This window comes from Plecotus auritus (genome assembly GCF_963455305.1).
Source record: "Plecotus auritus genome assembly, chromosome: X".
In the NCBI taxonomy this organism is placed as follows: Eukaryota; Metazoa; Chordata; class Mammalia; order Chiroptera; family Vespertilionidae; genus Plecotus; species Plecotus auritus.
In genome coordinates, this window is record NC_137784.1 from 76,738,612 (window position 1) to 76,752,059 (window position 13,448).

The 13,448-nt window shown below is 38.7% G+C and overlaps 1 protein-coding gene across 1 annotated transcript in view; it reads left to right on the forward strand.

Moving 5' to 3' along the window:
• The first annotated feature begins 842 nt into the window (after positions 1 to 842).
• TNMD (tenomodulin) overlaps positions 843 to 13,448 on the forward strand; it is a 14,742-nt gene continuing 2,136 nt past the window's right edge. The window contains exons 1-4 of the mRNA XM_080653098.1: positions 843 to 968; positions 1,133 to 1,264; positions 9,947 to 10,087; positions 10,292 to 10,415. Coding sequence (XP_080509224.1) covers positions 921 to 968; positions 1,133 to 1,264; positions 9,947 to 10,087; positions 10,292 to 10,415 — 445 coding nt within the window. The 5' untranslated portion in view covers positions 843 to 920. The remainder of the gene's footprint in view (positions 969 to 1,132; positions 1,265 to 9,946; positions 10,088 to 10,291; positions 10,416 to 13,448) is intronic.

The window sequence follows — 13,448 nt, forward strand, 5'->3', positions numbered from 1 at the left end:
TGCCCACAACCAAGGTACATGCCCTTGACCGGAATCGAACCTGGGACCTTTGAATTATGGCTTGCTATTTTAAGGATTATAGTGTATTTTATTTTCTCTGTTCTTTGTGTAGGCTGATGCTCTATCCACCGAGCCAAACTGGTTAGAGCCATAAGTGATATTTTAAACTGTAGAAGTGAATAAGATTATCTAAGAAGTGTATATAGGGTGTGAAGGTCATCAAGGATAGAACCATAAGGAATATCAACATTAAGGAACAGATTAAGGAAGATAACCTAGGAAAGGAAAATAATCTGAGAGATAGGACAAAGAGAAAAAAGAAAACATATATTTAAATGTTTTAATACTGTTTTTAATTATAATTCGTTGAATACATATTGATCTCAATCCTCAAAGAGCTTTAACATAGTGGAGAAGGCAATACCTTATTCATCTCTGACGCTCCAATGTCAAGCACAGTGCCTGATATTTGATATCCCTGCAATAAATATTTGTTAAATCAAATGGAATTGAAATCAGGACTTCATTTCTCTTCTTGTTTTGTTTGCTTATTTCTGGAGTTAGCAGCATGTATTGCCATTTATATTTTAAGTTCATAGTGAAAAATCATTTCAATGTGTCCTAGGCTTGGTCCCCTTCCAAACCAACCCCCAGGACAATAGTTTTCATTATAACCTTCTGTCTTTGCCATTCTGGATTGAATTCTGTGCACAGAAGTTATATACATATATGGGTATATCTATGTAACAAATCATAGCACAGGATCCCCCTGAGCTCCCTCAGGCTCTGGTATGACATATTTGAGCCATATAAATTCAGCTTCTCCTCTGGCATCTGTTAGCCGACGCACTTGCAACTCCACCTCAGCAGTGGTCTCAGTTCTCTCAAAGCCGGGAAAGAGTACTGTGTGCTGAGAGACCATGGCTAAGAATCCTCCAGAGAACTGTGAGGACTGTCACATTCTAAATGTAAGTTGGTTCATATTTTTCCCTTTTGAGCAGAAGTATGGCTGTACAGATTTATCATATTGCAATGCGAACATTAGAAAGTGAAATCAAAGGTGACTTTGAATTATGGTTTGCTATTTTAAGGATTATAGTGTATTGTTTTATTTTCTCTGTTCTTTGTGTAGGCAGAAGCTTTTAAATCCAAGAAGATATGTAAATCACTTAAGATTTGTGGATTGGTGTTTGGTATCCTGGCCTTAACTCTAATTGTTTTGTTTTGGGGGGGCAAGCACTTCTGGCCAGAGACACCCAAAAAAGTAAGTAAATGCACATTATGCTCCAATGCTTCTGTTTTGAATTTGATTGGGTTTAATTAGTCATTGACATGTATATTGGTCTGAAAATGAAAGTCATTAAGTCCCTTTTGTGTTTATTTTCTGGTGGTATGAAAAACTGAATCAAGATTTTGCTCTTTTTTATTTGCCTAATTATCTTGGTAAAGGAAAAGGGTGTTTTGTTTTGTTTTTATTTCAGTTAGTAATGATAGGCTGTAGAACTAACTGATTCTTTTGTAATTCCTGGCTTTAAGGAGTTAAAACTCTTCCTAGAAGCAAAATTTTTACTGTAAGAAGAAAATATTTTCCATCTTTCTTTCCATTATCTGGGCAGAAACTGATGGTAAAGTAATTATACTACTACATAAGAAGAAACCACCAGAAATGGCAGCAAAGGATTTTCAGGGGTTATGTTTCTGACTTAATGCATCTGCTGTGAGGACAGGCAGCAAACTCCTTTTCAGGAGAAGTGATTTTTATACCTGAGTTTACATTTATTTATGACCTAAAAAAATAAAGTTTTCAGTGCTTCACCAGCCACAATTGTTGCAGCCCACTGAGATACTAATGCCGCAAGTTAGAAATAAGTGACACAAGTCATAAATCACAGGTATCTCAGAAAGTTTCAGATATTAAGGTCATTTGGTGAAGCTTGGCTGGACTTTGTAGTTGATATTAGTGTACCTTAGTGTTATTGTTACTCCTGGGCCCCCAAGCAATGAGAAAGTCTAGATGTGACTTAAAAAAATCAAAGTCCCTTCATGCCAACAATTTTCATTTGAAAGAGAAGTAATAAATGTACAAGCTACAAGGTCTCAAGATGTTTTTCTGGCTTTGTCATATTTTTATTTCTGCATGTGGGTTGCTATTGTTGTTGCTGTTGTTATTAGTTTGCTGTCATGAGATGCTCATTTCTATTTGACAACAGATGTAGGGAGAAAAAGGCATGAATGCAGGAGGGAGGATTAGAGACAAGAAGAAAATGAGTTGGCACAGACCATTAGGAGCCAAAGGAGCAATAGGAGCAGAGAAGAGAGGATATGGATTGATGCAGAAGGAAAGTCAGTGGGGAAGAAAATAGAAAATCAATTGAGCAAGTGTCCAAAAGAAAGCCTCCTTGGATTCTTCACCTCTGCTGCCATACCCACTTTCATTTAGTCCCAGAAGCTACCTTATTTTAAGTAGGAGGGAGAATAAAGAGGGAAACAGCCTACTTGGTTTGCCTTTTTATTTATACTTTGCTCCAGAAAGGATTTCAGGCATCACCAAATTCCTATAGTTAGCTATTTCTAGATAGATGATAGATAGATGATGATAGATAGATAGATAGATAGATAGATAGATAGATAGATCATAGATAGATGATAGATAGATAGATAGATGATAGATAGATAGATAGATAGATAGATAGATAGATAGATAGATAGATAATCACTGCTACCTGCTTCTGAACTACTTACTGTTCACATGTCTTTCTAGAGAAGTCACCTGTATGCAGACTGGCAAAGTAGGCAAAGCAACAGAGATCAGGAAGGAAATAGCAAATGAATACGAGTGCCAAAATGCATTCCAATCCAATTCTGCTACCACTTAGCTAATTCACAAGGTGATACGTTATCCCGCTATTGAATTCCAGGTCCTCCTGACAATTACAGATGAGTTAGAAAACAATAAATACTTTTGCTCTCCATGTCCATATGTACTTAATTGAGTATGCTACATAGCTAGCCCTTTTTATCACTCATACATGCCTACCTAAACTTGGAGCCAGATGGGCTTTCTTGTTTTATTATAGCCGTTGGTACTGACAATGCTATTCTGAGTTTGTGTTTTTCTAAACTTACAATGCTATTTGCCTAAGTGCAACTATAAATGACTAGGTGGGGACCTTATCTTGCAAGTTGCCAAACTCACTAACAGTGCCCATGGCCCCCTCTGCTTCTGTATTATACCACCTTTGCTTCTCACTTCAGTTCTTTTTTTTTTAATGGATTATAAGAACCAATCCTGTGATTTCTCAAACCAAAAGTAAAACTTAGTCAATGCATATACAAAAGAGGTGAGATATGCTACCAAATGAAGTTTATCAATAATTAAATCTCTCATGAAGTAATTCATCTTGAGATGTAATTTTCAACAAAGGGATTCTCAGAAATGAACAAAGTTATTACAAAGTAATCTTGTAAAAGACAATAGATGTCTCTTTGGGCAATCCACCTTGAATGAAGGTTATTTGTTCTCAATACTAATGGGGAGTTGAAATTTATTGTATTTAATATTTAAGTCCTGGCCTTCACAAGATTAGGCTGGATCCATTGCAACATAAAGAACTAGCTGGAGATGCAGATGATTCACTCAGTCTACAACTCCCTTCAATTCCCCAAGAGCCCACGGGGCCATCTATGATCTAATATATATGGTCTAATTATTGGCTAATACTTCCAATAAGCCTGCCTCAAAGTTGACTTATGAACCTTAAGAAGAGCAGAGCAGTCGGATTAGTCTTGGGAAAAGATACGCAGAGGAAAAGGACCAGGGCATTTTGCACAAATTAAAGAGCCCCTCTCCCTTAAAAGCATGACCTAGCAGGAAACAACAGTTAGCAGATTAAAACCCAGGCTTTTCTGGACTTTCCTTTAAAAATCTGTGGAACCTTTGGGGGCCATTGGTGGAGGGAACTGTTGATGCTGTTGTTATTATGGATGGCAGTGACTTATTTGCTGTCCTGGGGCTTTCTCCAAGCTCTTAGTGTTTGCTCCTTTAACCTCCACCACACCTTCTTTTTACTTTGTTTTTAAACATCTGTTCATAAACAGTGTTTATTTAACATTCCACATCCGGTGTTGACATTTCCATGCCAGTAAGTCCTCCCCCTCCTTCAATTATGTCCCACCTTGGTGTGTACAAAAGATCCAAATTCTTGATCCCAAATGGGGACTAAGACATATTTGACTCCCTCCCTCTCCTCACACACTTCAGCCACAAGCACAAGTGCCTGTGTGTGTGTGTGTGTGTGTGTGTGTGTGTGTGTGTGTCCGTGCACATCAGAGACAGAAATGGGTAAAAATAAAGTGAAACAAAGAGGAATAACTCTGGGTGTGCTGTTGCACTCCACTATAGGCTAACAGGCCCCCTAAGCCACAGCCACATATAGGAGCTACTTGAGTTGAATGAAAGCCAATCCATTGATCTCTTGTTTTCAGCTTTTTTAACCAAGCAGAGGGGACCTCTTCAGTCTCAGAGATTTTGAGAGAGCATTACAATGAGGCTTCACTTCCAGGCAGTGACTGCACAGGGACTTTGAAGCAGTCATTCTTGCTTAACGCGCCCTGTATTGCACACTTATATTGAAACAATCAGGAGCCAACATGCTAGTTAATTAACCCAACCTGGAGAAAACAAGTCGGAAAAATCCCAGCCCTTAAACTGAAAGTTTTTAGATGTAGCACAGACCTTGTAGCCTATCCTGTCCAATGTTTTGTAGAATGAGGCAGAAGAATAATAAATTAAATTAATTAAAAGCTGTTCTTCCTTCCATATCTAGGAACTTCCTGGTAACTTTAGGGCTGTTTAGAAACCATAAATTCTAAGGCCCACACAATGATAAAAAAAAATTCCTGGGGAGGTCTCCTCAAATCTACATACTACCAGAATGAGATAAGAAGTGATAGGGATAGGTGGGCATCCTTCTGCTCTCCCCATCACCTCAACTGCACACAACCATTAAAATAGTCTAACTCAGGATTGCAAGCCCAATATCATTCTAGGCTGAAAATCATTTGCTCAGAAAAAAACACTCTTTGGCTAAGTCTAGGTCCAGCTTTCTTATGCCTAAGTCTCTAGTGCTAGCATCGGCCAGAGACCAACTTTCTTCACTCCTCTTTGAGACACACAGGAGATACAACTTTCCTCCCTGAGTACCCTGGGCTTTCCAACAAAGCAGTTTGGTGGGTGAAATGTGAGTCTGGAGAAGCATTCACACACTCAAGAAAAAAGTTGTAGTTGTAGCTGGAATCTCTTTAACAGAGCTATTGAGCTTCACCAGATGGTGCCATGTCAGCATTTTAAAAGAGAAGACTGCTCTTCATTTTATTTTCCTCCTAAACCAATGTGGGAGAAAGCCCACTTTTGAATAGAAACTCTCACTAGGCCAGCTTTTGTTCTAGGCTACTCAGCATCGCTCTGATTATGTAGATCAGGACTCTGGCTACTATGGGCACATTTTTATTCAGTCCCTTCATTCTCTTAAGGCAGCATTTACTAAGCAACTTATGTGGCACCAGGAAGGAAAGCCTGGGATTGTCCTGTAGTGGCTGAGAGTGGAATTGGGCTCTACTGAGAAAGCAACCCAAGAGTTCCAAAGGTAGTGACAGTCCACTGGTCAACCTGACAGGCATCAGCCCAATTCTGAGCAGAACTGATTTTGTCAGCTATTCAACATTGAACTGAGCCTCCAGAAACATTTGATGACTTGCCCTAAGTCACACAGCTTGTAAGTGGCAGAGTTGAAGCTAGAACTAGAATCTGGTCTGAGGATTCTTTCCACTGTTTTTCAGCTTAATTTAAGAATAATGGATATGTGGGGGAGGGAGGGAGCAGGGGAAAACTTCCCAGCCAGTCTGTAGATGAAAGAAATGGTATTTTTCTTGTTGAACAAGAGGAATGTCTGTGCTGCTTATGCCAATTTTTTTCAGGGCTGAGAACTGGTGATTGAAGATGCAGAAGTCCAACTTTGCATAAGAAACAATCTGTCTGCTCTGTGTTGGTAAAGAAATACCCAGAGGCCCTTTAATTCCCACAGGCTAGGTTGGTAATGATATGGTACAATACATTCCCTTCTCTTCCTTCCAGTTTAACACCTACTAGCCAGCTATTCTGAGCATGTATTTCACCTTTGGAGAGTGTATCTCATAAACAGACAGTAAAGGATGAAGGTGGAGAGAAGAGCAGCTAGATTAATAACAGGCTTCAAAAAACAAACCTAAGCCAAATGCCCTCAAATCCCTTTCAGGATAGGCTAAATCTACTTGCCCCGCCCAACAGATCCATCACACTGAGGTCTGAGGCAGCTTTACTCTTTTTTTTTTTTATTGATTAAGGTATTACATATGTGTCCTTATTGCTCCCCACCCCACCCCCACTCATGCCCTCCCCGCCCCTGGTGTCTGTGTCATTTTACTCTTTATAAAAAGCTTTATTTTATGATCTCAGATATTGTCACAAATTGAGGCAAGAAAACAGGACAAACTGTGAAAGGGGGATGTTGGGGTTCATTTGCTGCCTGAGTAGAGGATTTAACTGGACTGAGGAATGAATTCCTGGGCAGGGAAGAGAAATGAGTTTGTGTTCTCTCCATGTTTTGTCAGTGTGGTCTTCTTACATCTCTCACTGCCTAGGCCTAACCATGTACTTAACTCATTTCACTTCTGAGTCATATTTCACTCCATTGAGTTACCTGTCCCACTCTACTGTGCTGGGCCTTATAGTTAAAACCAGCCTTATGTGTGGGTAGGGTAGGAACCCATTTGAGTGGTACTTGAAAGATACCTTTGCACCCCCACTCCCAAAATATCTCCTATTCCTAGTTTCCTGGTACCATTGTGCTTAAAATCCACCATTAGTAATTCATTCCTTTGAGTTAAGTATTACACTAAATTATTTTGACAAATACCCATAGCTAACATCTTAGTGTGAAATCATTTGTAAGATTGATATTTTTTTTTTACATAAGGTAGCTGAAGCACCAATAGATTCTTAGATGTCTAGACAGAAGACAAAGTTTTAGAAGGAAATGGGAAAATGGAAAAGGACTAGGAGGGTACAAGGTGAACAGGATATAAAAAGAACAGAAAAGGGAAGCTAGAAACACCTTCCTAGATCAACCTTCCCAATCTGCCAATTTGACAGAAGTGTACTTCTTATTATACTCTGCCCTTCCTGGAATAAAGCTGAGTTGGGAGCATTCTGAGATGAGCTACTGGGACCCCACTCAGACCTCTCTCAGGCCAGCCTCCTGTCTCTGTTTTAGTTTGTGCCTGGGAGAAGACAAAACCATTTATTCCTTTATCTCCAGAAAGACCCTCAGCCCCTGAGCCAGCGAGCTTAGTAGAGAGAAAATTACTTCTAAGGCCAAAGGCATGAGCTCAGTCTTCATATGGGCCAGTGAAGCTTGCATAGCCATTACCAGGGCAATGTGCTCCACAGGGACCCAGGCGAGACAGTATGTCTGGATTTGCTCAAACTCATCCTCAACCAGTCCAAAATGAGACACTGGCATCATCTTCTTAGACAAAAGATAGTCTGTTCAAAAAGGACACCTTTGATAGTGGAATTCCATATGGGTGAATATATAGTTCCCCACCCAACCCTCGATTCACACATAAATGAAGTCATTCTGACCCCACTCTATTTAGCAACCTACCATAGCTAACAAAAAAGCCAACAAGCTGGTTAATGAATACAATCAGAGTGGACCCCTCCTCCTCCACCAAAAACAAAACAAAACAAAACAAACTCTGTGAAGGAATGTTGAAAATAATCAAGATCTGCTTATCTTGGCAGTTTCCAATAGTTTTTATCTAGCAAGGTGTCCAAATGAAGTGCATTGCCAACAATGCAGGAAAACTCATTCCACAAAAGTACACTGAAATTCTAAATGTCACCAGTATGGTTCCATAGTCTTCTACAAGTGATTGAAAATACAGCCTGTATTTTCTTTTGCCCAGGTAGGCAGCCTTCCAACATCCCCTAGTCTCTAACCTCATTTTTCCATGCAATAATCCATCAGTGGTGCTACTGATGAAACAAACACCCCACCACACCCCCAATGACTAGTAGTGTCGACATTTGTCTCAACAATGGATAGTATTTCTAAAGAAATTTTCCCTTGCCTGGAGATCTGACAAAACTGGAACTGAAGTAGATGCCTCTCTTCTCTTCTTAGGTCAGGCCAACTGAGAGGTCAATTTGTTGCCATAGGTAGAAATTTCTCAAGTTGGCTGCAGAGCTGGAACTGAGGACATATTTATAACTTGAAGCAAATAACAAGCCTAAAGGAATTTGCTACCTGTCACAAACCAGGCTAGACTTCCTGAGTTAACTCTGCAGTTGCTGGGAAGTTCCAAATACTATTTTCCTTTCCCTTTTAATATAAGGTCACTCAAAAAAATCTTGCCAATGCTCAAAATCTCTCTTTAAGAATATGAGAAATAGCCATTGGTGGGGAAAAAACTTATTCAACAAATACTTAAGTGCGGGCCACGTCCAAGGCACTGTAGGGTTATTAAGAGGTAAAGGACATTGTCTCTTGTTCTTCTACTCAGCAAATACACAGACATTTCGTGCTTGAAGTAACATTGTTTCTACAAACCCTTTCAACTTGTTTTTCTACTTGAGTTAGGGAAAATTTGACCAGGTTAAACTAACATTCAGTTACAGACACCAGCGGACATGAAAAACAACCTAAACCAGTGCAAGCTCTAAACAGCTGCCCCTGGGAATCATGTCATTAGAAAGCAACATTTGCTCTGGAGATATCTTGCTTTTTCAGGCTTTCAGTTTACCAAACTTTTTTTTTTTTTGTAAGGAAAAAAGCATAAAGAAACTTGATAGCTGAAGGCCTGCTAACTACAAGGATAAGATAGACTTCCACATGGCACCAAGTCTGGCCTGGTTTGTGACAGAGAGCAAATTCCTTTAGGCTTGTTATTTGCTTTTGGCTGTAAAAAAAAATGTCATCAGTTGTAAGTGATGGGCTTACTCCTAAACTGGGACACTCTGTAGGACTGGTCTTCTTGGTTATTAGAAAGAGAATTGCCTCTTTTAGAGGGCAGGAGAGAGTCCAGGGTTTTATTTCAACCACTCAAGAATGACCTGATAAGCAGCCTTTCCAAGGCACTCTCCTTGGGAGACTCCATATTAGTGCAAGGCACTTGAATTCTATATATAAGAGAATCTGGAGAACCTGAAACCAATTAATCAGGTCTGGCAAACAGAATTCAGGAATAAACTGAGGGGGGTCAGTTAGCCTATAAAAGAGAAGATTAGGGGGAGGCAATAAATGTTTCCTGGAGTTTAAAGGGCAAAAGGAAACAATTGGGGTCGGGGTAAGATTATTATCTAAAATTGGCCAAGGAGAATGGTTTTCAGATTCTAAAAAGATTGTGGAATAAATATTAAAGCCCCGGAGAGATAAGGAGATAAAGAACAATACCTAAACATCCTAAATGGGTTCAAATTTTGTCTGAGCCCTAATGAATTTCATGGGGAGTGAGGAATGACCACTAAGCACTTAGGCAAGTATGCGTAGTAGCTTAAAGTAGCACCACAGATTTTACTTGATCCTTCTGCTCAACACAAGGGAGAAGTACTTTACAAGCTGTTTTTGCAAAATATTGTTTTTTATTTGTTGGAATTCTTATTAGTTTAGTAACTTGGCTCAAATACAAAATATTGGCTCCAAAGAGATCATCATATCAGCCTCAGTGCCAAAAAGCACCTCACTTTAATCACTGGTGTCAGAAAATTCCCAACAGCAAGCTGCTGAGATGGCACCTCACTACAAAGACTCTGGAAAGCAAAAGCACCTCAGATGTTACCCAATTAAAATGTCATATGAAGGAACACACTGAGTATCTTAGCGCTTGTTTTCCTCTGTTCTCCCAGACATATGACATGGAGCACACTTTCTACAGCAATGGAGAGAAGAAGAAGATTTACATGGAAATTGATCCTGTGACCAGAACTGAAATATTCAGAAGTGGAAATGGCACTGATGAAACATTGGAAGTACATGACTTTAAAAATGTAAGTTGGATATTTCCCCCCAAAGGCTTCCCACTTAAAATATTAGAACATTCTAGTTGAGTTAAAAATAGCCTCTGGCCTTCATTTAATTTATAAGACAAAGCTTTCCCTTGGAATTCAAAATTTTCCAGCCTAGGGCCCTGACAGACAATGGAACTCATTAATTATGGCTATTTCAGGAGGTATTTTTTTTCTATTTAATAGGGATACACTGGCATCTACTTTGTAGGTCTTCAAAAATGCTTCATCAAAACTCAGATCAAAGTGATTCCTGAATTTTCTGAACCAGAGGAGGAAATAGATGAGGTATGTAAGAATAACAGTAGCAGTAAAAGCCATCATTTATTGGGTGCTAACTATGTGCCAGTCATTGCACTAAAAGCTTTACTCTAATTTGATTCTCACTTGGACCCTATAGGTAGGTACTATAATTGTCCCCATTTTCAGATAAAGAAACTAGGACTCAGAGCCCAAAAGTGACTTGCCCAAGGTCACAGAGATAGTGAGGAACAGATTGGGATCTTGACTCTGGCCTTTCAAAAAATCAAGTTCATGCTTTTAGGTGCTATACAGGTGTAGCCATTAACATTATGTACCTTTGCTCCCAAACCAAAAATTTCTAGTAAAAAGGGTGAGCAGTAGCACAAAATAAATCTTGCCTAAGATAAAGTCTTAAAAAGAAAAGTTCCAAGGCCACTGAGGATCCTTGCCACTTTTGTCACACTGTAACATTCACCTGTTTTAATGATTTCAGTTCATTCACCATACCATTTTATGCTGGGCTGCTAATGGAATAAATAACATTTAATCTCACTAGGAAAGGCAAAAGCAAAGAAGGTGAGAACTACAGTGTAATACAATTTCTCTGAAAATATACCGCTAGTCCAGGATACTGGTTCAATTATTGAATGGCCCCTGAAAGCCTAGTGGGAGATGAAGGATTATTGCCTAAAATATAGCCATCAATAAAGCCCCCAAGGCACTTAATTTTTCCCTCATATTCTGTCTGTAATTACAGTATGTTGCTATCAGTGGAGGAAAAAGTGGAATGTTAGCTAAGGCCATAGTGTGACAGCACAACCCCGTCCCCCCTTCCCCCTGTAGCCAGGAAGAAATGAATGTTTGTTTGCTTTAGTTGGTTTTGTTTTAGAGTTTATCTAGTAAATCTAGTGATATTATGGCAATGATACAGTGGCCTCTCTATATACTGTAAATACCTCTTTCTCTTTCTTCTCTCCCCTATTCTTTTTCACTTTTCTCTGACCCACTCTCTCCATCTTAATTCTCATCAACCAATTTATCATTTCCTTTTCTTATTTTTTTGGGGGGGAGTGGTGAGATGGGGTAAGGAGCACTTTTTCCTTTCTCTTACCCAAGTATCAGAGCTGTCATTAGCTCCCATGGACATGCTACTGGTCTCCTTATGGCCAGAGAAGTTACAGACCTTTGGTACTAAGAAAAATATTTCCTAAGGTCTATGGTAGTAAAAACTTTGGAGATTTTTAAAAATAAGCATAAGTTAGATGCATCTGAGGGAGAGAAAAACTTCCAGGATATTAGAATTAATATGGGAGGCAAGGGTAAGATAAAAGGAGAATGAATAGGTTAAAAAGCTACTACACCCAATATCATATGCTGCTTTTTACAGAAAATAATGTAAGCTTTTCAGTAGGGCCAGCCAGAAATTAGAGTCCAAACTAATACAATAAGATTTATTTTTCTGAAAAATAAATAGTAAAGGCAATGATCCATAATGTCTCATTTTGACCCCAATTTATTCTTCAGTTAATTTTGCTGAATCTTTTGAATAGCACAAGTATTTTTTCTCATGATAGTGAGATTACTTTATCTTCAAGAAAAACCTATTTTTTTATATTCAGCCTACAGATTTCTTTATGAGACAAATTTGTTGTCCTGAATGACAAAAAAAAACCTCTTATTCTGCATTTCTCTACCTCTGTATCCATGGTTTGTGCATGTTAAACATGCAGAGCAGGTATAAAAATAGCCATGATTTTGCTAAAAAAAACAAACAACAACAACAAAAAAACTAGTCAGAATTCAGACCTCATTTTATACAGTCCCTTTCAATGCCTCCCAAGGTTTTATACAGACTCAAGGACAAAAGAACTAAGACTTGAGAAGAATTGTACAAAGCTATATTTCACAGAATAAATTAAAACACTGAAACCATAAAGCTAGAAAGAAATAAAAGAGAAAAGGGAAAGCCTTATTCGGGGGCAGGGGAGGGGAGACGCGGGGATAGATATCGAAGCCCAAAAGACAAGGAGTAAGAACTAGATATTGTCAACATAAGAAATGTCCAAAACTGTAGGAATTTTTATAAGTTCACTTGAATCAAACTGACAACAATTGCTGGGAAGCAAAATCTCAACAGATTGAAAAAATGCTCCAGAAAATGGTAGTTTTGCACCTTATTGTATATATTACAATCAAAGAAGGAGGCATAAGGGGGGGTTACATGAAATCCATTGGTGAAAGATTAGAGAGGCAGGAGCAAGCAATGTGGGGGACCCTGTAGGATTGGATAAAAAGTAAAAGGAATAGACACATTCTTCTTTTACATTGGTGGGTATAGGGTAGTTAACAAATGACAATAATAATGAAGGGTTTTGTGGGGTTTTGTTGTTGTTGTTGTTGTTGTTGTTGTTTGTCTCTTCTTTGTTTGGAGATTGTGCCCTGAGGGATCTGGAAAAAGGAAATTACCCTGACATTCCAAAGGTATATTATCATGTTATCTTAGATGCAAAAAGAAGATAGGCTCAGTAAAGGTACAGATTGACGTTTGTCAATGAAGATACCAATCTAGGACACGAGTACTGGTATCACTTTTAATTAGGATGTTTTAATTCCAGACCATCCTATGTGGTTACTTTAGGTCTCTGAGTTTGTAAGGCCCACCATACAGACCTCCCCTAGCTTGTCAGTTTAGTATACGGCTCCTTTTTGTCCATAGTATACAAGACAACTACTTCCAATACTAGAAACTGAGGAGAAGGTGACATTCTTGACAATACAAGAAAGCCTACCTAAAAAAAAAAAAACACTATGAGACAAACCTTAAGTATCTAGAATGAAAGGAGTTAAATATTGTGGTAAGGTCAGTCAAGGTAAGAGCTGGAGTTGACTTTAAAACAAAAAAGGACATCTTTTGCACTCCACCTAGCTACTATTAACAGGCAAATCTTGTAAAACCAAACTATTATGTTTGGTTGCTATTTCACTGATCTCACCAGTTTAAATTATAGCAGTTTTTTCACTTTCAGATAAAATCCTGTTTGCAACACTAGTTGCAAACCTAAAACAAGGCAGGCACTCACAACTTCTATTTAAAAGAGAG